This window comes from Vanessa cardui, chromosome 10 (genome assembly GCF_905220365.1).
Source record: "Vanessa cardui chromosome 10, ilVanCard2.1, whole genome shotgun sequence".
In the NCBI taxonomy this organism is placed as follows: Eukaryota; Metazoa; Arthropoda; class Insecta; order Lepidoptera; family Nymphalidae; genus Vanessa; species Vanessa cardui.
In genome coordinates this window covers 13,661,712-13,686,354 of record NC_061132.1, presented here as the reverse complement: position 1 = coordinate 13,686,354, position 24,643 = coordinate 13,661,712, and the positions used below count along the sequence as shown (strand labels likewise).

The 24,643-nt window shown below is 37.8% G+C and overlaps 1 protein-coding gene across 1 annotated transcript; it reads right to left on the bottom strand.

The window, feature by feature from the left end:
• LOC124533132 (Fanconi anemia group J protein homolog) lies at positions 1 to 24,584 on the bottom strand. The gene is made up of 17 exons (XM_047108295.1): positions 24,575 to 24,584; positions 23,379 to 23,465; positions 20,190 to 20,346; positions 17,668 to 17,917; positions 16,608 to 16,838; positions 15,912 to 16,031; positions 14,443 to 14,537; positions 13,663 to 13,790; positions 12,250 to 12,363; positions 11,496 to 11,608; positions 10,010 to 10,201; positions 4,478 to 4,641; positions 3,803 to 3,896; positions 2,891 to 3,001; positions 1,712 to 1,842; positions 1,143 to 1,269; positions 1 to 160 (listed from the first exon to the last, which is right to left on the bottom strand). The coding sequence occupies exons 1-17, from the start codon at positions 24,582 to 24,584 to the stop codon at positions 71 to 73; spliced, it is 2,214 nt and encodes a 737-aa protein (XP_046964251.1). The 3' UTR covers positions 1 to 70.
• Between the last annotated feature and the right edge of the window lie 59 nt (positions 24,585 to 24,643).

Genomic DNA, 24,643 nt, shown 5'->3' with positions numbered 1-24,643 from the left:
AAATTTGGATTTATTTTTTATTTAAAAAGTATATATTAATATGGCCGCGAAAGATTTTCAAACTTTCTTCTTAAGTTGTATTCTCGTCGTTTTGATTCATTCTAACCATAAACGATTTTAAATCTTCAAGAATATTGAATGAGTGGTCGTTAGTTTTGAACTGAAAAAATAAAAATGATAAATAAAATAAATAAATAATATTATTGTTACTTGGTGGTAGGGCTTTGTGCAAGCCCGTCTGGGTAGGTACCACCCACTCATTAGATATTCTATCGTCAAATAACAGTACTCAGTATTGTTGTGTTCCGGTTTGAAGGGTGAGTGAGCCAGTGTAACTACAGGCACAAGGGACATAGCATCTTAGTTCCGAAGGTTGGTGGCACATAGACGATGTAAGAAATATTTCTTACAGCGTCCTTGTCTATGGGTGATGGTGACCACTTACCATCAGGTGGCTCATATGCTCGTCCGCCAACCTATTCCATAAAAACAATTGTAAATTGTATCCTTTGTGTGATTCTATTGTATATCAGAAAACTTTGTAAAATTTCAAACAAATCCGTTCAGTAGTGTTTTCGTGAAAGAGTAACAAACATATGTACATACATCAATCCTCACAAACTTTCGTATTTATAATATTAGTAGGATAGGATGACTTTGTTTAGTGTTTAGAGATTCAAGATCGTATTTTCGTGCGTGCGCGTTTATATGAATATATTTGCATGTATAGTACACAACTTAGATGTAGCATCTGCAATTTTAATAAATCCGATTACTGGCGATTCACACAATCAATAGAAATAGCACCCTATCGCGCCATTCGGCGCTATTCGTCGCTATAGATTCTAGCGTCAGTTCAACCCGAGAAAGCGAGTGCGTGTGAATTGACGAATATAGTAAGTAGGTCATATGATATTACAAGTTGTTATGTTTGTGTAATTATCATATTCACATAAGAAGTAAATATTGATAATTTGGGATAGCGTACTCAATTCAATTCGGATGTAATCGGTTTTACGAATTTTGCCGATGCTAACTTGTGTCGTACTACTATACACGTATTTAAATTAAGAATATGTCTTTTGAAATTGTTTCTTTTGTGTGAGTGTATGTTTCTTGTTTACTGTGTACCCAATACTTACTAAGCTTTTCACCCAGGAGGACAGATGTTCCCTGTTTTGCGACTTTTCAAAGCGAGAGTCTATCAGCAGTAGGGCGCCCCAGTCGTCCTTGTGCCGCACGCAGCGCCCTAGGGCTTGGTTTAGTGCCCTGAAACCAACCAGTAGCTGAAGTGGATAATATATTATTTGGTCCTAACTAGTTCTAGCATAGCAGCTGAACAGGGCCGTATTTAGGGAAGCGCAACCGGGGCAACTGCCCTAGGGCCTCCACATTAGTAGGGGCCACTTGCTGAAGCAAGTTAACAAATACCGAGATATAGTCAAATTATAATAATTTTATTATTTAATATTTTAAAAGTTACCGATACAATTAAATAAATTATAGCTTACTGATTGAAATAAAAAAAGTAATTAATTCATGATAATATAATTATTAGGTTGTTCACGCTTCTGTTTGTCTAGGGCCCCCACTGCTTTGTGGCCCGGAGCCCTACAGACCTTTAAATCCGAGTCTGCAGCTGAATGTTACTTAGAAATGATTAAAGTGAAAAATATTGAAAAAAAGATGAATAACGTATATTCCAGCTCACCGGTAGGCGTGCACGCGGTACCACTCGCTGCCTGCGAGCAACTGGCCGTTGCTGTTTCTCGAATACTTGTCGTTGTATTTCTTTTTCTCCATCACAGCTATATTTTTCGTGTTAGAATACGGTATGCCGATCTGTACACAGAATATATATAACTTAAAAGTAACAACAAACTTTGTATTTATTGTTTCTTTCATATTAGTATGTAAACTAATCCTGTTACGGCACTTACACCGTTGGTAAGGCTTTGTGGGTAGGTTAGCAATCAGGTATTCAAACAGAAATACTTAGTATTGTTGTGTTCATAGAGTCAGGGTCAAAGAGCTATTGTAAGGATTGGTACAAGGGACATAACAACTTAGTTCCGAAAGTTATTGGCGTGGTGTCTATAGGCGGTAGTGACCATTTACCAACATTCCCATCCCATTCCCCATTTGTAAATCCGCCTACCTATTAAGTATATAACAGAATGCTTTACATCCAGTCATTTTCAACCGACTTCAAAAAGGAGGAGGTTATCAATTCGTCTGTATTTTTTTTTTATTGTAACTTAACTTACCTCATAACTTTTGACACCGGCTCCAAATATAACAATAACTATAACTACGTTATGTAGTCGTAAATCGACTTTTAAGTAGTCTAATATTTTTCATTTCATTATACTTAGGAGGACTCTAAAAATATGTTGAATACGCAATTATTTTTATTACTTTTTAGTGCATATTTATTTGTTTTAAAAAAGTGTTTTGTTTGAAGTCGGTTTTTCTTTTTGTTAAAATTTTTATTTATTGTGTTGAGCCTAGATGGCCCAGTGGTTAGAACACGTGCATCTTAACCGATGATATCGGGTTCAAGCCCAGGCAAGCACCGCTATATATATGTGCTTAATTAGTGTTTATAATTCATCTCGTGCTCGGCGGTGAAGGAAAACATCGTGAGGAACCTGCATGGGTCTAATTTCATTGAAATTCTGCCACATGTGTATTTCACCAACCCGCATTGGAACAGCGTGGTGGAATATGTTCCAAGCCCTCTCCTTAATGGGAGAGGAGGCCATTAGCCCAGCAGTGGGAAATTTACAGGCTGTTACTTTACTTTTTTTTACTTTTGATGAGAGTGGGTAGGGGAAATATTTATGAAATAACTTTAGTGGTGATGGTATTAGTGGTGGGGTGCGCTCACCGCGATGACGGCCCTGGCCTGGCGGTCGCGGAAGTCCATGCCCTCGGCCACCTTCCCGCGGTACACGCTGAGCAGTAGCGCGCCGCGCCCCTCCACGCTCTCCACGTACTCCTGCAACCACGGGACACCCTCAGATCCTCACATTTTACTCAGAACATACACAATACCGGAGCACGCATTCTTGTGTTGGAACTGTATATACCCTATACTCGAGGGTAAATTTATGCAAATGTTATGACTTACGCTGAGGAGTCAACCCCATACAAAAAGTTTTCATAATATTATATAAAATCGTATATAATAGAAAGAGATGGTGGGAAAAAAGAAAGAGAGGAAAAGGTTATCGGAAATGGCATAACGCTTAATGTTTACATTATCTCTATGCTATAAGCCACGAAAAGATTTTCGTTCCAAAAGTAAAATAAAAATAGAAACTCTACACACATACAAAAGACATGGGGTTAATATAAATGACAATACGGATAGAATACAGTTGTCTTGTACATGTCATTGTTCGACGTAATTCTGCAAATGTCACACAACTGCTTGCAGTTCATCAAGCAAACTATATAATACTAACTCATATGAAGTTAGTATACGAACAGTCGAACAGTGTTATCTTAATATAATATAAATATAAATATGAGACAACATAACATACATTACTCTGATTCCAATGTAAGTAGCTGAAGCACTTGTTTTATGGAAATCAGAAGTAACGACGGTACCACAATACCCAGACTCAAGACAACATAGAAAACTTATGGTAATCTACATCGACTCGGCCGGGAATCGAACCCGGGACCTCATAGTGGCTTACCCAGGAAAACCGTTGTACACACCACTCGACCATGGAGGTCGTCTATCTATCTTAACTTATATAAATACGTAACACCCGATTGTTAACTTTACCTGCATCATAGTATCGTGCCTCTTTGCGTCGGTATCCTCGATGTACACGTCCTTTAATTTTTCGAGTTCCCGCCACAGGCCGGTGTCCTGCCACCTGGCAAAAGTATCGACAACATTACATACTAACATCGAACACTCATACACACACTGACACGCATACATGCACACATGTAAGGGCTTTTGTTATATAGAGCGGATTCACCAATGGGAGCACCCCACCGATTTCGTTCTGAGCCGAGGTGCGATCTCATAGGAGACACCCTCAGGACGAACTTTAGATTTAATTTTGATTTAATCTCGAGCCCCGCGCTCGACCTCAGGGCAGGGGACATTAGTTCTCGCCCGAAAGACCGGTGACGCTGTAAAGGCCAGCAGTGGCGTAGCTAGGTGAGGAAGGGCCCCGGTGCATAGAAAAAGAATCGGGCCCTCACTCCCTCTTTCCCATCTCTCTTTAAGTAATGATTACCCTTTAAAATTATAGATACCAAATAAGAAATCTTGTGCGCAGGGTCGTGATTTTAGCTACAGAAGTTTAAGGTTTAGTTTATAGGGCCCCCTGAACTCCAGGGCCCTGGTGCACTGCACCTCCTGGCCCTACGATAGCTACGCCACTGAAGGCCAGTAGGGCCAACAGCAATACAACACATATAAAAATAACAACGGGAGCCTACGCACCGGGCTCGGAGCACGCGCAGCACGTCGTAGGAGGGCGCGAAGCAGAGCACGCCGTGCGGCGCAGCGGCGCACACGGCGCGCACGGCGCGGCCCAGCGCGTCCTGCGCCGCCGCGTCCAGCGCCGCGCGCGTGCAGCGCGCCGCGCTCAGCGCGCCCACCCACACCTGCGCACGCGCCGCCTCAGACACTCGCTGCAGTCTTTTCGTATTTCATAAGTAAAAACTTGGGGTCGAATCTCTTTGGCTATTGTATTGTTTATATGTAGCTGTTTTTGACACCATCAAATAGATGACGTTTTATAAAAGAGAATTCTAAATTTGCATATGAAATACAAAAAGACTTTTTCTATAACACAATATATTTTCCCATCGAATTATAATATAATCATCATCAGCCTGGGTTTGTCCACTGCTGGACATAGGCCTCTCCATGTGCACACCACTGTGGTCTTTCTCCGGCTACTCGCATCCAGCTCTTGCCTGCCGTCTTGCGTAAATCGTCACTCCACTTTTCAGGACGTTTTTCTTGAACATTTTTCCCCCAACGGTTATCGGTTCTACGACGAATATGGTCACCTCAGCTTACTAATCCGGTGATATATGTGTATGGCTTTGGTTCTTTGACGGATTACCTAATTTCTGATGTGATCCTTCAGAGAAACGCCGAGCATAACCATTTCCATAGCACACTGAGCGACTTTAAACTGGTGGACCTGCGTTGTCGAGAGTGTCCACGTTTCGGCTCCGTATGTCATAATGGGTAGGACGCACTGGTTGAAAACATTCGTCTTAAGGCACAGGGGGATCGACGATGTAAAGATTGGAGGTAGCTTCCCAAACGCTGCCCAACCCAGCTGAATTCTTCTATTCACCTTGTCCTCAAGGTTGTTTCTACCCTAATCGCAAAGTCGATCCAGGTAGACATATTTTTGAACAACTTTGAGGACGGTACCGTGTATCGCAGTCGGTTCCGGTAGAACATGTTCATTGAACATGACCTTGGTTTTATCCAATTTCATTCGTAGGTCGATAGGCATAGAATAATCAGCCAGCTCGTTCAGCATTTGTTATAGGTCCTGCAGAGTTTCTGCCACGATGACGATGTCGTCTGCTAATCTCAAGTGAGAGACGTATTCGCCTTTGATGTTGATACCACGTCTTTTATAACGGGACGATAGTTCTTCAGCAGAGTTTTGTCTCCCTTTTTAAAAAACAGGACGTTCACACTCCTACTGCACGCCTCCGGAGTCCTCCCTTCGAAGAGGACGGAGTTGAAAAGCTTCTGGAGTTCACTGAGTCCCGGTTTATCTCCTGCTTTTGATAACTCTGTAGTTATACCGTCCGCTCCAGGGGCTTTTCCAATTTTAAGCTGTTTGAGAGCAATTTTGATTTCACCAATACTGACTTCAGGCAGGTCTTCGGAGAAATGTAGCTCTAGAATCCTAATTTTCGGGATCAGGTCGAGATGCATGCGATGCGTATAACCGGCCGTAGAAGTCCTCTACTTCCGAAAAAACTGCCGGCTTGGCAGAAATGACTTCTCCACTTGCCGTGGTCAACTTCGTCAGATGACTCTTTCCAAGAGATTGTAAGAATATCTTAGACCCTCGATTCTGCTCAATTGCTCTTTTAATCGCAAGAGTATTGGAGCAACGGAGGTTGTGTCGTATGCGCTTGCTGATCTCTTGGTTTAATTGCCGTTTCTCTGACGAAGTAACAGGTGGGTTTTCACGTCGTTTGTTCATTAACTCTAAGTCTCTTCCAAAAGTTTGGGCTTAATACCCTTACACATATCATAAAATCTCGTGCCTTCTTCCCTGAGAATTCGAACTACATTATCTAGTTTCTGGTTTACGACTGTTGTGGTTTCTACTTTGGAGGAGCTTTGTACGGAGCATGGACTTCATCAGTCGGACGCGCTCGGTCTTAAAATTGATATTCAGAGAGCCATGTCGGTGATCACTAACGGTATTGAACCTGTTGATCACTGAGACTTCTCTGAATATGTGCCTCTTTAAATAAAACTAGTTATTACGGATTTTAATCGCGTATATTAATTATTTTGGACATCCCGACGTTTCAAGCACTTTACAGCGTTCGTGGTCACGGGTAGACTAAGGTACACCGGCTCCATCCAAAATACCGTTTGAAGACATTATTTGCAATGTGGAGGAGTGTCTTTTCAAAAATAACATCACAAAGGAAGACTCGGAAGCTATTCGACAGGACATTTCGAGTGTTTTACGTCGAAGCCGGCCACCGAAAAGAAACCTTACTCGTGATGAATCTATTGCACTGAAGAACTTACGCAACAATAAAGACATTACAGTCCTCCGAGCAGATAAGGGAAACGCGACCGTTGTGATGGATACGTGTGATTATAACCAGAAAATTTTCGCGATTTTGTCGGATGTAAAAACTTATAAAAAAGTAACTAAAGATCCTACTAATAACATTCTTAAAAAGACATCCGCATTAATATCAAAACATCAAGAGAAATTAAATCTGGACAAAAAATCACTCGTGCCTACATGTGCAAAGCCTCCAAAACTGTATGGGTTACCTAAGATCCATAATACTGGTGCTCCGCTGCGTCCTATTGTAAGCCAAATCGATACACCAACATATAGATTGGCTCAACACATAGCAAGGATATTATCATCCCTCCATGGACACACTGCGGCGTATGTCAAGGATTCTTATCAGTTTGTTGGTGAAATCAAAGACCTTAAATTAACCAACAACGAGACAATGGTTAGTTTTGATGTCCAGTCATTGTTTACCTGCCTACCCATACAAGATTGCATCGAAATTGACAAGAGGAAACTACAGACACACAACATGCCTATTGAATATGCAGAGCTGTTACATCACTGCCTCACATCTGGTTATTTATTGTGGAATGATGAATTCTATGTACAAGTTGACGGGTAGCCATGGGTTCGCCAGTATCCCCCGTGGTCGCCGATTTATTCATGGAAGACCTGGAGGAGAGGGCTCTTCGATCCGGACCAATAACACCTAGGTTTTATAAACGATACGTAGATGACACTTTCACAATATTACCTAGTGATCTGACATCTGCATTTTTAGTACATCTTAATTCTTTAAATAAAAATATTCAATTTACTATGGAATTAGAGGCAAATAATTCTTTAGCTTTCCTTGACATCCTTATTATCAAGAATCCTGACAATACATTAAGTCACACAGTTTATAGGAAACCCACACACACCAACAAATACCTCAATGGTGACTCGCACCACCACCCTAGTCAGTTAGCTACCGTTGGAAAATCTTTGTTTCAGAGAGCCCACCATCTCTGCGATACTGAACACCTAGAGGACGAGCTACGTCAGGTCAAGCTTGCACTCCACCAGAACAAACTGCCCGTGCCTCGCCAGCATCGCAGAAGCCGTATCAAGCCACCCACAGTTGAGCGACAACCTGCATTTCTACCATATGTGAAGGGAGTTACAGACAGGATTGGCAACATCTTGAAGCGAGCTTCGATTAAAACCGTTTACAAGCCTCATAAGAAAGTGAGCCAGTTCTTGAGACCTATCAAGAGTAATATTCCTTTACAAACTGCAGGAGTATATAAACTCGAATGTGAGTGTGGTTTATCTTACATAGGCCAAACAAAGAGAAGTATCGGTACCAGGGACAAGGAACACATAGGAGATGTCAAAAATAGGCGTTCTTCAAAGTCTGCAGTCTGTGAACATGCTCTGGATAAACCTAACCATTTTATCCGATTTGATAAACCACAGATCCTCGCTAAAGAACGCAGATTCATTCCTAGAATGATATGCGAGGCTATTGAAATTCAAAAACATCCGAACTTCAATAGAGAAGATGGTTGGAGACTTTCTAACACCTGGGATCCACTTATTAAAAATTTAAAATCCCAAATCCAACAGACTGCAAGATCTAAAGATACAGTTAGTGCCTTCTGCGTGCAACCGGAACGTTACTCAAGATACCAATTGAGAAATCGTTGGCGGTATTTGTTAATAATATTTCCTTTGTTCTTCAAATAGACAAATGTCACCTTAGTCTACCCGTGACCACGAACGCTGTAAAGTGCTCGAAACGTCGGGATGTCCAAAATAATTAATATACGCGATTAAAATCCGTAATAAATAGTTTTATTTAAATGTGTAATAATCGCGAAAATTTAAGACAACATTATATGTGACTCTTGTCCGTCATGATGAAGTCTATCACATTTTTGGTCATAGTGTCGGGGCTTTGCCACGTCCACTTCCTTTGGGGCTGCTCCTTGAAGAAGAAGTTCATCATCGAACGGGAGGGCCGTTCGAGAAAGTCAACAAGCATTTGCCCCCTATGATTCCTGCTTCCACATGGGGTCCTACTACCGATTCGCTGCAATTCTGTACTCCCACTTTAGCGTTAAGGTCCCCCATGACAACGCTGTAGTGGGTTTTCGTGGCAAAGTAGAGGGCTTCCACTTCCTCCACTTCATCGTCCGAGTGGGTCGTTTATAATAAGGTACACTACCCTGTTCGACACACTGGACATTTCCAAAACATTGTCAGCTAGGGACTTAATAACCAAAAATTCAATGCCACCTTGGTATTGTTAGTCTCCCTCTCGGAAGTACATTAGGTGGCCCGATTCAAGGGTTACGATGTCCTCTTCCGGACATCACATAATTCTAATATGTGCCACCTAATTTTCCCAAGTTCTACCTCAAGTTGCGCTAGATGCGAGTCAAGCCGTAGCGTGCGTCCGTTGTACGTCGCAAGGGTCAGTCGGTTGTGGTGGCCTCCCGTAGCCCGGTGATTCTTAGCACCCCCCGTCCCGGCGTTACCACCGTCGCCAAAATGACAAGGCTGCCGGGAAATAGGGGCCGTGGCTTGCGTGGAGACTGCATATGGAGGATATTGTCTATAATCGCGACGCTTGGCAGGTGGGTTGGCAATCGCAGGACGTAGCTTCTCGTAATGGTGACGCTGCTGCCCGTCATCGGCCTGTGGTATGTGGTAGCTACGCCTATTTTTGATTATACCGCCATCAGTCGGTTGCCAGAGCCTCGTTTGCTGGTCGGCAGGCTGCACCACGGGCAGGTGAGGTTGGCTTGGGGCACTAAGGTGTAGTTTGCACCCCCTTACATTCCATTAAAATTATAAAAATAAAGGGAGAATAAGAGAAGGAGTAGAATGCGCACCTGTAGATACGCACGCATACACTTGGGCATTATAATATGATAGTTGGCTGGTTTGCCTTTTGGCCGCCGTGTCCCAAATTGATGTTATACATCATCCCCACAATGCCTGTGTACACTATACATAGGTATTGTACAGCAGTGCGTCGACCTCGAAATGTGGGGAATCGTAATTATGGGGATGATATCCGCTTACATCATCATACAGTAACTTGTAAAACTGCTTTGATATTATTTATTCCTTAAACTTATGGCCAGTGAATTATAAGTCCAGTATATTGTATCTTCCTAGCATCAGATTTAGAGTCGCAATCATATCGGTCGTTTTAAGGAATCACTCACCCTATCGGTGGAAATGGCGTGCTTGGGGCTGATGGCGTGGGGGAAGCTGGTGCCGAGCTCTGCCTTCAGGGCGTCCATTGGCGTGAGCGTCCCCGACGCCAGGATGACGGTCCTCGCCGAGTGCAGTTCCGAGAAGATCAGCGCCGGATTCAGGCAAATGAGACGAAGAATGTATTGCTCGTTCTTCACTGACTGAAAACATGGAAACAAAAGTAAAACATGTCATATTATGTTTGTTATATAACAACAACAACAACAACAACAACAGCCTGTAAATTCCCACTGGTGGGCTAAAGGCCTCCTCTATCTTTGAGGAGAAGGTTTGGAACATATTCCACCACGCTGTTCCAATGCGGGTTGGTGCAATACACATGTGACAAAATTCAATGAAATTTGTCACATGCAGGTTTCCTCGCGTTGTTTTCCTTCACCGCTGAGCACGAGATGAATTATAAAGACAAATTAAGCAAAAATATATAGTGGTGCTTGCCTGGGTTTGAACCCGAAATCATCGGTTAAGATGCACGCGTTCTAACCACTGGGCCATCTCGACTCATATAAATTGTAATAAATTACTTTATAAATAAAATAATGCGGACTGATGAGGACAATATTGTGAGGAAGTTTAAATATGAACGTGGATGGATATAAAAGTAGTGGACGAGCAAAGAAAAGATGGATGGATTGTGTGAAAGATGATTTGTCTGATAAGAATATTACTTGTGATGACGTCAGACAGTTTAGCTTCAATTGAAAATAATCTGTAAATAAGAAATCTTTAATCTTTGAGATAGTAATGTTACCTTTGATTTTCCATTGTCATCCTTCGCCGCATGAAACAGATATATTTTGTCTTAAAAGTAACACACTGTAAATGGACCACTACTGGGCTTATTTATCTCCTTTTGAGGAGGATACATGCAGTTTTATTGCGATGTTTTTATGAACACGAGATAATTTGAAACACTTGAAAATTCAGTAGTCAGCAATAATTGACCATTTCAGATATATTTGAGATTTTCTAGGAAGTAAAAGATAAATTCTGGCAAATACAGATATGTTATTAACGCGCAAAAAGTGAAGACTAGAAAACGTCTTAATTGGGACGTTTGCCTTTACTTGTTTTACGTAGTAATACGTTATAATACATCATAATTACGTAGTAATACGTTTTGCGTAATTAAAACATCTAGTTATCCCTTTTACTTATTGTTTTTATCAAGCTATCCTTTTTACTTGTAACGAAATGTAAAATAAACGGTCCCCGGCGCGGCACACTTTTTTCTGTTGTTTAGTATGGGTACAACATATCTGTTTATTAGAATATCATTGATACTGATTTGAATTGTTAATTTCCTTTTGATACCCACTTTGGTAACCGACCTGAGGAAGATGGGAGAACTTGGGCCCGCTTTGAGAGCAAAATTATTTGTATAATTATGATTGTATACATACAAGCTGTTAATGATCTTCATAAAAAAATTACCTTCTCAAATTGCGAATGCCGCCATGATACGTTATCATTCGCGAAATCCACTTTCCGAACGAACACCGGGATAAAGTGCTCCATATTCCTGCACGAGTCGCGGAACAGGTAACCTGAACATCGAAACGTCTATTTATTCAGAAGCTGATTAATTTAATTAATCGACAAATATTTTAATGAGAGTCGACATCGACTAAACACCGTAACATTCACCGTGTTTAGTGATAATCTGTATAGGTGTAAATGAGAGTCCAAATCGACTTATCACTAAACACCGTAACATTTACGGTATACATCTGTATAGGTGTAAACATCATTGTAAAATGTTTAGGATTCAAGTGTGTGATGTATGCTCCAATGCGGAGAATTTCGTTGAAATTAGTCATTTGTAGGCTTCCTCAAAATGTTTACCTTCACTGGTGAGCACGAGATTAATTATAAACAAAAATTCAGCACATGAATATTCAGCGGTGCATGCCTGCGTTTGAACCCGCAATCATCGGTTAAGATGCACGCGTTCTAACCACTGGGCCATCTCCGTATGAACTAATAATATACTAACTAAGCTATAGATAGTTGTATACAAAAATAGGTCCATGTCTCACAAAAATCATTAACCGAATTTCGATACAAAAAATTTCACTTGCAGTTAAAAATTAAAGTTAATTTATAATTTAATAACCAAAATGAAAAATCTGAAAGAGATAAAAGTTAAAATATTGATTAAGTGTTAATGTTTATAATGTATATTTACCAAGCGCAGTTTCAAGTGACTCCAGTAAGGTGCCAGTGCTTTGAGTCACTCCGACCAGGGTCCGAGGATCCTCCTGCAGCTTCTTGCAGAACTCCAATACCTTTTTACTGAAGCCTGCCAACCAATTAATCAATATAAAAATATATTATGAATATATACAAAACCCATGTAAAAGTTGTAACATTGGGTTTCATTGATAGAATAAATATAGTTTTCTGATTATGTACTTATATCGATTTGTATATTAATATTATATTGTGAGGAAGGCCTTGAGCATGGATGTGGATGGATATAGAGGTAGAGGACGACCAAGGAAACGATGGATGGACTGTGTGAAAGACGATACGGTTAAAGAGAATGTTACTTGGGAGATCACGTCTGACAGAGAAGTATGGAAGGAGAAGACATGCTGCGCCGACCGCAAATAAAATTGGGAAAAGGGCAGGAGGATGAAATGTGAATGTAACTCTGCCTGTCTATCTGTAGCACTTTTATGACCAAACCGTTGAACCAGATTCGATGAAATTTGATGTGACGCAAGCTTGAACTCCATGATAAGACATAGTCTACTTTTTTGCCTGATGAACTGATGACAACCGCCACTCCAAAACACGAGCAAAGTCTCGGGTGACTACTAGTAACAAATAACTTTTAAATCTTATTAAGAGAAGAGGGTTTATTTTCTTGTAACCACGTTTCAGCATAAATGTAGACAAAAATGGATATAGTTATGGTCACTGGCCCTCTCGATCTCGCTATTGTATTCAGTTGGTGGCGTGCAAAAATGGCCGCTTATTTCGCTTATCTTTCGCTTATTAGTATTTCTTTAACTTTCTTACGCTAAAAATATCTTCTCTTCTAATTTTCTCGTGTACCAGCTTACTTCTTATTCGCGACTTTCTCGTTGTAATTAATATTTATTATTATTATACAGTAGAACCTCTTTAAGTCGAATATCAAGGGAGACGCCAAAAAATTCGAGTTATAGAGTTTTCGACTCAGAGAATTTCGACTTAGGCGGATTTTGATTCGACATAAAGAGTTAAATACAAAAATATGGCATCGATAACAGTCGGTAACTTTTTTTTACTCGAGATATAGAGGTGAAATTTAATTTTTCAAGTTATGGAGGGATAATATGTACCAAAATGTCTTGGACAGATTCACTGATTATTTCGACTAATAGAGGTTTGAGATTTCGAGTAATGGAGGTTTTAGTGATTGGAGGGAAGGGAATAAAACATTTTTTTTCACGAAATTTGAAGGAAGTTGAAAACTAATCGAGGTTCGACTTAACGAGGTTTTACTGTATAATAATTATACAGTTTGTGGCAAGTTTTATTCCGTAGCATCTAGTAGCAAGCTATATAGTATACGTAAGACTTACTCCCTCTTATATTCATATTCACTTACCGTTGTACCGCTCCATCCCAATGTTGTATTCGTTGAGGGTGTTCACAAACGCGTCCATATCAAAGAGTTTCGTGGCTTCCTTATTGTTTATCACCACACCCTTTATCAGAGGGATTTGATTTTCGAACCTGTAACAATAAATTATTTCATCGGGCAACACTTTTGAAATACCTCATTAAACAAAAATGTCAGTTCGAAGTTAGTTGCGACCGAAAACTGTTCTTAATATAAGAAAAAGAACTTTCCACAGATATTTATAACTTTGCCGTTTTATAAATCAAATCATTTGTAAAAAATACACTGTACAGAAGGTCCAAGATCGTTATGGAAGGTACCACCCACTCATCAGATATTCTACCGTCAAACTAAAGTACTCAGATTATTGCCTTCCGGCTTAGAGGGTAAGTGAGCCAGTGTAACTATAGATACAATGGACCACATAATATCAGGTGGCCCAAGGCCATCCGCCTAGGCATATCATAAAAAAAATAATTCACAATGTAGACATACCATTTGTTGTAATGTATGTAGGTTATATATATTTTACATTAATATGTATATTATGAGTCATTATTTTCTTTATCTTGAATATTACTTTATTTTTATTTTTTGCACTATCCTGTTTCTGCTTTTGCAAATCCTTTCACCAGAGGTTGTCTGTTAGAGGTTGTTTTAGCAATAAGACCGCCTTTGCACGCTCTTATTTTCTTGTCTTTGTTGTAATTGTTCTCTTTATTGACCTTACTTAATAAAGTATTAAATAAATAATTAAATAAATACCATTGTTCCCATTTCTTCAATACGTTCAGTAAAAAGTCGATATGCGATATCAGGTGCTGGCTTCCGAAGCGCTGTGACGCCGCAGCTGTCATCTCCTTAAAGAAGATAAACGATATTGTTTAACAGCTGTAAATTCATATTACGATTGGTATAACAGTATAATTGTAACAGCGTGCAAATATCCCACTGCTGGGCTAAGGTCTTCTCATTTTGAGGAGAACGTTAGAAGCTTATTCCATTATAGTACGACACAACTTAGAAGTAGCATCGGCAAAATTCGTAAAACCGATCACATCCGAATTAAATACGCTATCGCGAATTATCAATATTTATTTCTTATATGAAAATGGACTTAACACAAACGTTATAACTTGTAATATCATATGAGCTAATATATCCATCAATTTGACACGTCGTGTTATGGTAGTATCTACTGAAACGATTGTACCAGTCACGGCACCAAGACATTAAATTAACCTATTTATTATGAAAAAATAATACATAGCTATGTATATTTATTACGTTGTTTATGTTTAACGTTTATATGTGTGCGTGTCGCTATGTCCGCGCCGGTGTAACAAAATCAAAATAAAAATATTCTTAATTCAAGTAGACTTTTACAAGCACTTTAGAATCACCGGGTCGGAATCTAGATTCTACCGAGCTTCATTTAAAGCTTGTAATTAATCAGTGGGTAACTAGCCTCACGATTGCGACAATGATGTCGCAGTCTTAGTCCTTAACATATAAAACAAACGTAAAATTAGCTAGTACGGTGCTGCATCCTGATCTCCTGAGTTAAAGTACAATAATTGGCTCAGGAATATTGTTAATTAACAATTATAATATTACATTCAGCAGCTTAGAAGGTTTTGGAGGGATTTCCACTACATCAGCGTTAAGGACAGTTGTTTGTATATTAATATTAAATAGGCTATTAGCCAATACGAAAAATAAAGTGTCAGTTATTGTAATCAGTATATATTATGAGTTTTAAGTTTGTGGTAAGTAAGTTTTTACTTTACTTACTTGCCATAAATAAAAATGATTTTTTTAAAAGGTTCGCCCCGTGACACAAAACGCTCCTGAATGGCCGAGATTATGATGAAGTCACTTGCTTGTCAACCTCGCTGGTCTATTATATGTACCACAGATTAAAAAACAAGCAAGTGACGTCACCGACCCCATTGCAGAGCCAGATTGTCCAAGTAGCGTTTTCTCGCGCTATTTAAATGTGGAATTTTTAATACGATATTTTTCGGCAAATATGTACTAGAAATAAAAAAATCAACATTTACTGGGTTACTAAACCTCTACACAATAATATAAAATGGATTTTAAAAACCAGTCAAATACCCTAACCGTCGTTACTTCTGATTTTCCATAACACAAGTGCTTTAGGTACTTACAATGGGATCAATGTAATGTATGTGATGTTGTCCGATATTTATTTATTATTAAATGGGTACCTTGATAGCGTTTCGCAGGTGATCCAGTTTGAAGTCGAAAGATGCGGTGTCCCGACAGATGTCCTCGATGTTGTGTCCCTCGTCAATGATAACTATGTTATCTTGTAAATTAATTTGCATCTGAAAGTTTATTTCTGAAGATAGAACTTCTATGGGCGAATCATGATTTCCAAAACTGATTTTTTTAATGGAATAGGTTTGCGGACGGGCATATGGGCCACCTGATGGTAAGTGGTCACCATCACCCATAGACAATGACGCTGTAAGAAATATCAACTATAGGAATAGTACATCGTCAATGCGCCACCAACCTTGGGAATTAAGATGCTATGTCCCTTGTGCCTGTAGTTACACTGGCTCACTCACCCTTCAAACCGTAACACAACAATACTGCGAACTGTTGTTTAGTGTTTGAATATCTGATGAGTGTGTGGTACCTATCAAGGCGGGCTTCCACAAAGCCCTACCACCGAGAAAATTATATTTTTATATAAGAAATCTCACAGCGTACAGCAAAAAAAAGTAAAAAAGACATAACTGGAGTGAGGGCGACAATATAATGTTCTTTTTTTTTAATTTCGAATCGAATATGGTATTTTTAAAGTCGACTATAAAACGTTACGAATATTCAAATTTTATGCTATAATTTTCCAATTTTTTCTAGTTTAATGAAGTTTACTGTTGTTATTTACTTACACGGTTCCGAATACCAGGATCGACGAGATAGTTGTAAGGGCACATTATGATGTTGGCACCAGAGGCCATGTCCCTCGCAGCGTAGAATGGACATGCCTTTAATCTCTCCCCGGCTTCGATGAGGTCTGTCAGATCGAAAGCCGGCGGCAGTGTCTTGTGATTCAGTGCCTTACGATTATCAAAGTACGGGCAATTACTACCCTTGCTGGATGACTTATCCGCTTGAAATGTCTGTAAAGTATTTTGGGTATCATAATCAAAAATCGAAATATACTTTATTCAAGTAGGCTTTTACAAGTACTTTCAAATCGTCATTTAATAACAAATATTTTTTTTATAGTAAGTGAAGCTACTACCGGTTCGGAAAGTAGGTTCATTCGCTTATATATTATTGATGACTGTCTTTCGCTATATTTGATTTAGTCTTTTAAAATACGCAATGGATTTTAATAGATAGAGTGATTCGAGAGGAAGGTTTTTGTAAATAAGACACGGTCAATATAGTAAAGAAACACTGGTAATTTTAGATGTTTCTAATGTGATGTCGTAAATAAACAAATTTTGTAGAATATTTGGTATCAGTGTTGCACCCGTGCGAAGCTGGGGTGGCTCACTAGTAGAGGATTCGTTCCAGCATTCATATCCGACAATTTTATAATGTTACATACAGATGATGTTTGATTTTTCGCTTCTCCTGAGCGATTTCGTAATTTTATAAGGAGATGATGATGCCATCAGTCCAGGATATAACAAAATATAATATATTTTTTTGCGCCGTTCATAGACATAATAGGTCTTCGAACGGCGCATGGTGTCTAAAATATAACTATGCTTTTATCATAAACATAAACCAAAACTTACTTAAAAGGCTTATAGAATATCGAACCTTTAAGCACCATTCACAATAGCCTGGTAATCTAGATGAGTTCAGTTTGAACCAAGTTAAAGTTCTATTTTAAATAAAAAAAAATTAAAATTTTATTCAGATGTTTTTCAGTCTGAAATAGTTACCGCAAATTTGCTTAAAGACCAAATGTTTAGGACAAATGTTTGGACCAACCTTGGTGCAGCCTCTACACATGTCGTTCTTCGACGGCCATTGTTTGCTATCGTACTCCCGCAAGCAGGTATTGTCTCTGCTGGACAGTATCGTCATAGAGGCGTTCCCGCAGTACACAGTTCTCTTGAACTCCTTGACGACTTGCTGCAGCTGCTTATGCGTTCGCGCCCCATAGTAAATAACAGGCAGGCTGGAATTAACAAATATGGACGTCCTACAGCGAAGGTTCTCGACCAAGCTGTATAATTCTCTGAAACCAATTTTATATACCGTCACCCCATGCTCGACCAACAAGTATAATCTACAAATAAACATAACTACACTAAAGGATAACGTTTCTCAAACTTTATATTTTTAGAAAAGATTTTTTTTAAGAACTGTTAAATATTTTCCAAATTTTACAAGTTAATTCAAGAGCATTCTATGAGGAACTGTTCCTTATCATAATTAACAGACTCAAAATTAGTAGGAATTCTATCAGTCGTAACTCTGAAGCGAGTAGTCACTGATGATCACTAATGATTCGTTTTATATAACAGGAATTAAGCAAAAGTGTTGCGCATACGTCGTTTGGTAACATTGCTAACTTAAAACGTTTATTTTGAGAAACATTGCCATTCTTAATATACAAGTCAATAAACATAATTAAATAAACTACTGAAACTTCAAACATGCTACTATAATCAATGAGTTACATAAACATACGAATAATAATATGTACTACTAATAACAAATCATGCTCTTTAAATGTAACTACTACTAATAATTACAAGGAACAAGTACGCTACAGAACCCACTATTGAAGACTTACCGAATGAATACACAGGATCTTTCATATTAATGTTAATTTCCAAATTTACTGACGAGACAGAATCAGAAAAAATAATAATGATCACAACGATCACTGAATGTCGAATGAGAAAAGGAGCGCCAGTTATAGGGATATATGCTCAAGTTTTAAGGAGGAATGCTCAAGTTTTAAGGATGAATGCTCAAGTTCTAAGGATAAATGCTCAAGTTATAGAGATATATGCTCAAATTGTAAGGATGACTGTTCAATTTATAAAAATGAATACTCAAGTTATAAGGATGAATGCTCAACTTATACGTATAAATGCTCAAGTTATAAGGATAAATGCTCAAGTTATAAGGATGAATGCTCAAGTTATAGGGATGAATGCTAAAGTTATAGGGATAAATGCTCAAGTTATAGGGATAAATGCTCAAGTTATAGGGATATATGCTTAAGTTATAAAAATGAATTCTCAAGTTATAATGATGAATGCTCAAGTTATAAGGATAAATCCTCAAGTTATAAGGATAAATGCTCAAGTTATAAGGATAAATGCTCAAGTTATAGGGATAAATGCTCAAGTTATAAGGATAAATGCTCAAGTTATAGGGATATATGCTCAAGTTACAAAAATGAATTCTCAAGTTATAAGGATGAATGCTTAAGTTATAAGGATAAATGGTCATGTTATAAGGATGAATGCTCAAGTTATAAGGATAAATGCTTAAGTTATAAGGATAAATGCTCAAGTTATAAGGATAAATCCTCAATTTATAAGGGTGAATACTCAAGTTATAAGGATGAATGCTCAAGTTATAAAGCTTAAGTGAGTGGTAGTAGGGCCGGAATAAGCACTTTGGGAACGCACGACAATATTAAATAAAAACCGGCCAATAGATATTGGGCTATGGGTGGGACTTTCTCTGGGTCCGACTAAATAGATATTCTTTGTATAAACAAATAAATTGTGTAGTCTTGTCTGTTTCGTGAGAAGCTAGTACCAATGGTGGAAGCAGAAGCAACCAAATAAAACGATAAACATGCCGGTGACAGCTACTGGCAGTTAGCCACTGGCAAGCCTCTAGCTGTCGCATACGTGCACATGTTTCGGTTTTCTCTATATATGTAAGTCAAATATATTTTGTTGTGATATCTATATATACATATATGCTTGCTACAGGCATTTGCAAGCTTCAGGGCACATGTAGAAGGTGCATGTCTGTAGATATGTATTTGTATGTTAAGTATATTGAACAAATTTTTTAATGTGTATGTAACATACTGTTTTCATAAACACTGTTCCTGTATATCGTACTAGTAACACAATGCCACGAAACAAGTGGCAATTTTATTAGGTATTATGGCATACCAGCTCCTTACCAATTTAACTTTTTTTCCTATGACTTTTTTTATACTATTAATGTTGGCTGATTACAAGGTAGACAAGCCACTCTACATCTACACTTCACATTTTATACTGCACAAGTGTGTTTGCAAACAGAGGTACACTCACTATTTTTTTCGTCCCAAAAATTCATGGGAAGGCGAAATTGACACCAGAAATAGTATGCTCACTGATACTGAGATATTGACAGTAAAAAAACCATATAACATTAAATATTAAATATAATATGCAGTCTTATATCTAGCCACCAAGCTTGGCAACTTGGCACCAAAAAGGCATGGTTTCCATTATCTTATGAAAAAACAACAGTTATATGTAACTTACCTAACTTTTTCCGGTGTATCTCCATTTTCCTGTATTGGGTGTTTCGTGGGAGTTAATAATCCAGGATTAGGTTCAACATTTGAGTTCGGTTTGACTGAATCCGAAGAGTTCTTTCGTAACTTCTTGTGTATCGTTACGAAGCCATCGCCACGAGGCTCTGGAAAATCATCAAAGGTTCATTTTATTGAGGACAGTTTTTGGTATATGTTATTTTTTTTGAATTTATAGTAGGAATACTGGTAAACTACATATGGCAAGGTGTCTTTCTAAAATTATTGGTTATGACGATGAATAAAACAAGGAAGACATTTTTAGATTGCCAATAATACGCTGCCAACGATTAAATCCCAATCGTCAATAATTATTTATGAACCTCTATCAAATATCTACAAAGTAGTGGGAATAATTCTCAAAAACCTATAACTATGTAATTGTACTTATATCAGATGATTCAAGTTTTGTCTTTAAATCAAGTGTGTGTTTGTAAAAAGCATTTTATTACAATTTCAAAATTCCGATACCAATTTAACTTTTTTCCATTTTTTTCGCGAATCCATAATGAATGTCATAAATTAAACAAGACCAATGACATCGCGTCAATTTAACGACAAACTTATTTATTCGCGTTTAACTCCTCTTCCAGTTTGAAAAGGCTATACGTATGTACCACAAGATGGTAACTCCACTACCCGTACACACTGGGCTGTAAGGAATTTTGACATTCCTTATATTACCGATTGAGTTGCGATGACCTTTATGGCTTTTAGATCCTATAGTCCTACAATCTGTATACTCTGTTACTCCTTTTACTTGCTCTATGCAGGCAAGTAGTCAGTAACTCCTTTGTGCGTAAATGTATACGGTTTTACAACAGGATCCCAAATAAAAAAAAAATAAGGAACGCTTGCGTGCAAAAGGTTATTATACAATTAATGATTTTATGATCTATAGCTGGGGAATGAAACGATCACCTCCAGGCTATTTCATTTCATATTAAATTGTTTATATAATATATGAGACAAAAAAAAACCCGCTGAGTATCTTTCGCCGGGTCTTCCCAGGTGAGGGTATTTTCTTTTCCGAACCGGTGGTATTGTTTCAATTGACCATCAATAAGAAAGTGTAATACTTCTATATTGAATAAAGCAATTTGAGTTTGAGTTTGAGTGTGTATCAGTGTCAGTAATAATTAATAGACATATATTATTATTACGAGATGTCATGGAAGAGAAGTTACTTGTAATTAAAGTCAATTATAATTTACAACAGTGATGTATATGAATATTAATAAAGAAATATTTTTATGAGGGTACTTGAAAACAAATAAAGCAAAACTGTAAACTAAGTTGAACATATTTGTAAAGTTCATTTGTTTAATAAAAGGATTATAACTGTTGTTTTCATCCTTTTAAATCACCGCGTACATGTTTAAACGCGTTGTCTAAAATTTTAACGTACTATGCGATAAAAAATCATTCGTTTCCAAGACAAAGCTAGCAATACTATTATAGATTTACTAACTTTAATTTTTAATGCCTTGTTGGAAGTGACTCGCTCTTAATTCTGCTGACCCTAAAGTCTTGTATTCGAATCTTGGATCTGATTAAAGAAACTGTATTGCATTTTAGTATAGAAACCCTTATTTGAATCACTACTAGTGACTTAGCTATCGTAGGGCCAGGAGGTACAGTGTACCAGGGCCCCGGAGTTCAGGGGGCCCTCTAAACTAAACTTTAAGCTTCTGTAGCTAGAAAATCACGACCCTGCGCACAAGATTTCTTTGGTATCTATAATTTTAAAGGGTAATTATTAGTTAAAGAGGGATGGGAAAGAGGGGGTGAGGGCCCGATTCTTTTTCTATGCACCGGGGCCTACATCTTATAAATCAGATCCTCCGTCGCGTTTTTTAGTCAATCTACAGGCCTGTATATGTAATTGACAGTATAAGCATTGTGGTGTTAACGTTTTGTGCATATTTTTTTTTACCGCTTGGGTAGTTTATTATTAAACATGCTTTGATAGCATTCAAATATTGCTACGAATAAATATTTTTCGGGTGTCCAACATCCAAAAGAGGCCACAGATTGAACAATAGTCTTTGTAACGACACTTTTTAATTCATATCGTCTTTGCTTTGAATAAATGGCAATTCTTTTTAAAAATACATAGCGCAAGGCCTGTGAAAGGGGTCGATTTCAATACTTGCATTAGGGCGCGTCTGTACCGTAATCTCAGTAATGGCGTCATTGTCATTCCAGTCGCCATTTTGAAATAATGTACGCGATGCCAGACCTTGCACGCGGTATTTGAAAGTTATTTTATATTACTTTTAAATATTTATATACATTTTATTGTTTTGCGGATACCACTCAACGCGAGATCACCGAAATTAGTTTGAATACAAATTTATAAGACCTTTTACGGTCTAGACGCTCACTATAAAAGGTTTTTTTTTAAATATTCAATTGTTTTTTAATTTACTTATAAGTATGTAAGAACGAACGGTTAGTATTTATATACCACAAACATTGAATTAATTTACTTTTCTTACCTGTTCGGTTTAGCGGTTAAATATGATAGCAATACCTATACCTATTTATTACGTCTTTTATTCTGAACACAAAAAACATTCCAGAAAATTCTATCATTCGTTCGTTATATCTTCATTATCTGTCGTCTAAATGATCCTGACGATAGGACATCCCCCAGCCCATACGCATTGAATAAAACAATTAATTAATTCCTTAAAATCAGCTGATTTTGTGAAACGGCAAAGTTAAAAATGTCTGCGGAATTTTATTATAGAAACGGATACCTTGCCCCAAGAAGGATTTATTGGCTTTGCGGAGTCGGAAACTTGGCGTTATAGGCGTATCCCAACTTCTCGTACACATACGATGATTACATCATTGATTCTATCAAAATTATCAATGTTACTATATATGTTATATATATTCATACACAAAAATACATTTGTATTATGGAAAATCAGAAGAAAAGACGGTACCACAAATACCTAGACCCAAGACAACATAGAAAACTAATGAACTTTTTTGCATCGACTCGGTCAGGAATCGATGCCGGGACCTCGGAGTAGCGTACGAATACAAACCGGTGTATACACTACACGGGAGTCGTCTAATTGTGTAATATATTAAATATAAATAGTTTAAATTAAATATATATTACCGTCTGCACAGCTGTTGCCACGTTTTTCGACTTTGCATTGATATGGTAGCTGTTCATCTGTCTGTACGTCGTAAATACTCTTCTCTCCTGTAATACAATGTATATCGTTAATACATTAAATTTCATAGTAGTAATAGTAACAGCCTGTATATTTTCTATATTCCATCAAGGAGAGGCTTTGGAACATATTCCCCCACGCTGTTCCAATGCGTGTTGGTAGAATGCACATGTGGCAGAATTTCGATGAAATTAGACACATGCAGGTTTCCTCACGAATGAATGAACGAGATGAATTATAAACACAAATTAAGCGCATATATATAGTATTGCTTGCCTGGGTTTGAACCTGCAATTATTGATTAAGATGCACGCGTTCTAACCACTGGGCCATCTCAGCTCAAATAATAAATTTCATACATAACAAAAAGAATTGAAATATCATACCAATATTACACGATTTGAAAATATGATTTTAGTTATTATTTTATTTAACATCGGCGTTTGAATTTAATAAAACAGTTATTGTTTAGCATAAGTTACTTATTACAACAGCTCTGTCAGTGAAAGTCCCTTCAAAGTCGGTCCAGAGGTTTTAGAAAAATTGTAAAAAAAAAAATTTAATACATATTACAAACAGACGCTCAAATTTTATTATATGTATAGATATAGATTAGCCTTCGTGACGGCCTCATATTTTTTGTCCTAAATGTCTAGGTATGCAATTTTTCAATTATATTTTATAGCTATGATACGACTTTTTTTGTTGTGTTGTTTTGAGGAAAAGCCATGCCACGGAAGGTTTAGGTAGCTTGGAGGTTTTTATAATAAAAATATTTTAAATGTTGAAAAAGAGTAACTACTGAGTTTCTTGCCGGTTCTTCTCGGTTGAATCTACTTTTTCAACCGGTGGTAACTTCACTGAATTGTTAAATGACGATTCAAATGTGCTTGTAAAAGCCCACTTGAATAAAGTTTATTTTGATTTTTGATTGGTTTTTGATTATTACGTATGGTTTTTTCCGGTGAAACAAAAAATCATAAGTGTGTCATTAGGTAATATTATTGTGAATAAATATAATGTTTATATTTATTTATTTATATATATATATATATATATATATAAATAAATAAATAAATGCGCGACTTTGTATGCCTTCCGATATAACAAAAAAATATATTATTGTAGCCTAAGTTACTCCCTATCATATCACTTATCTGCCAGCGAAATTCCCGTCAAAATCGGTCCAGCCGTTCCAGAGATTAGC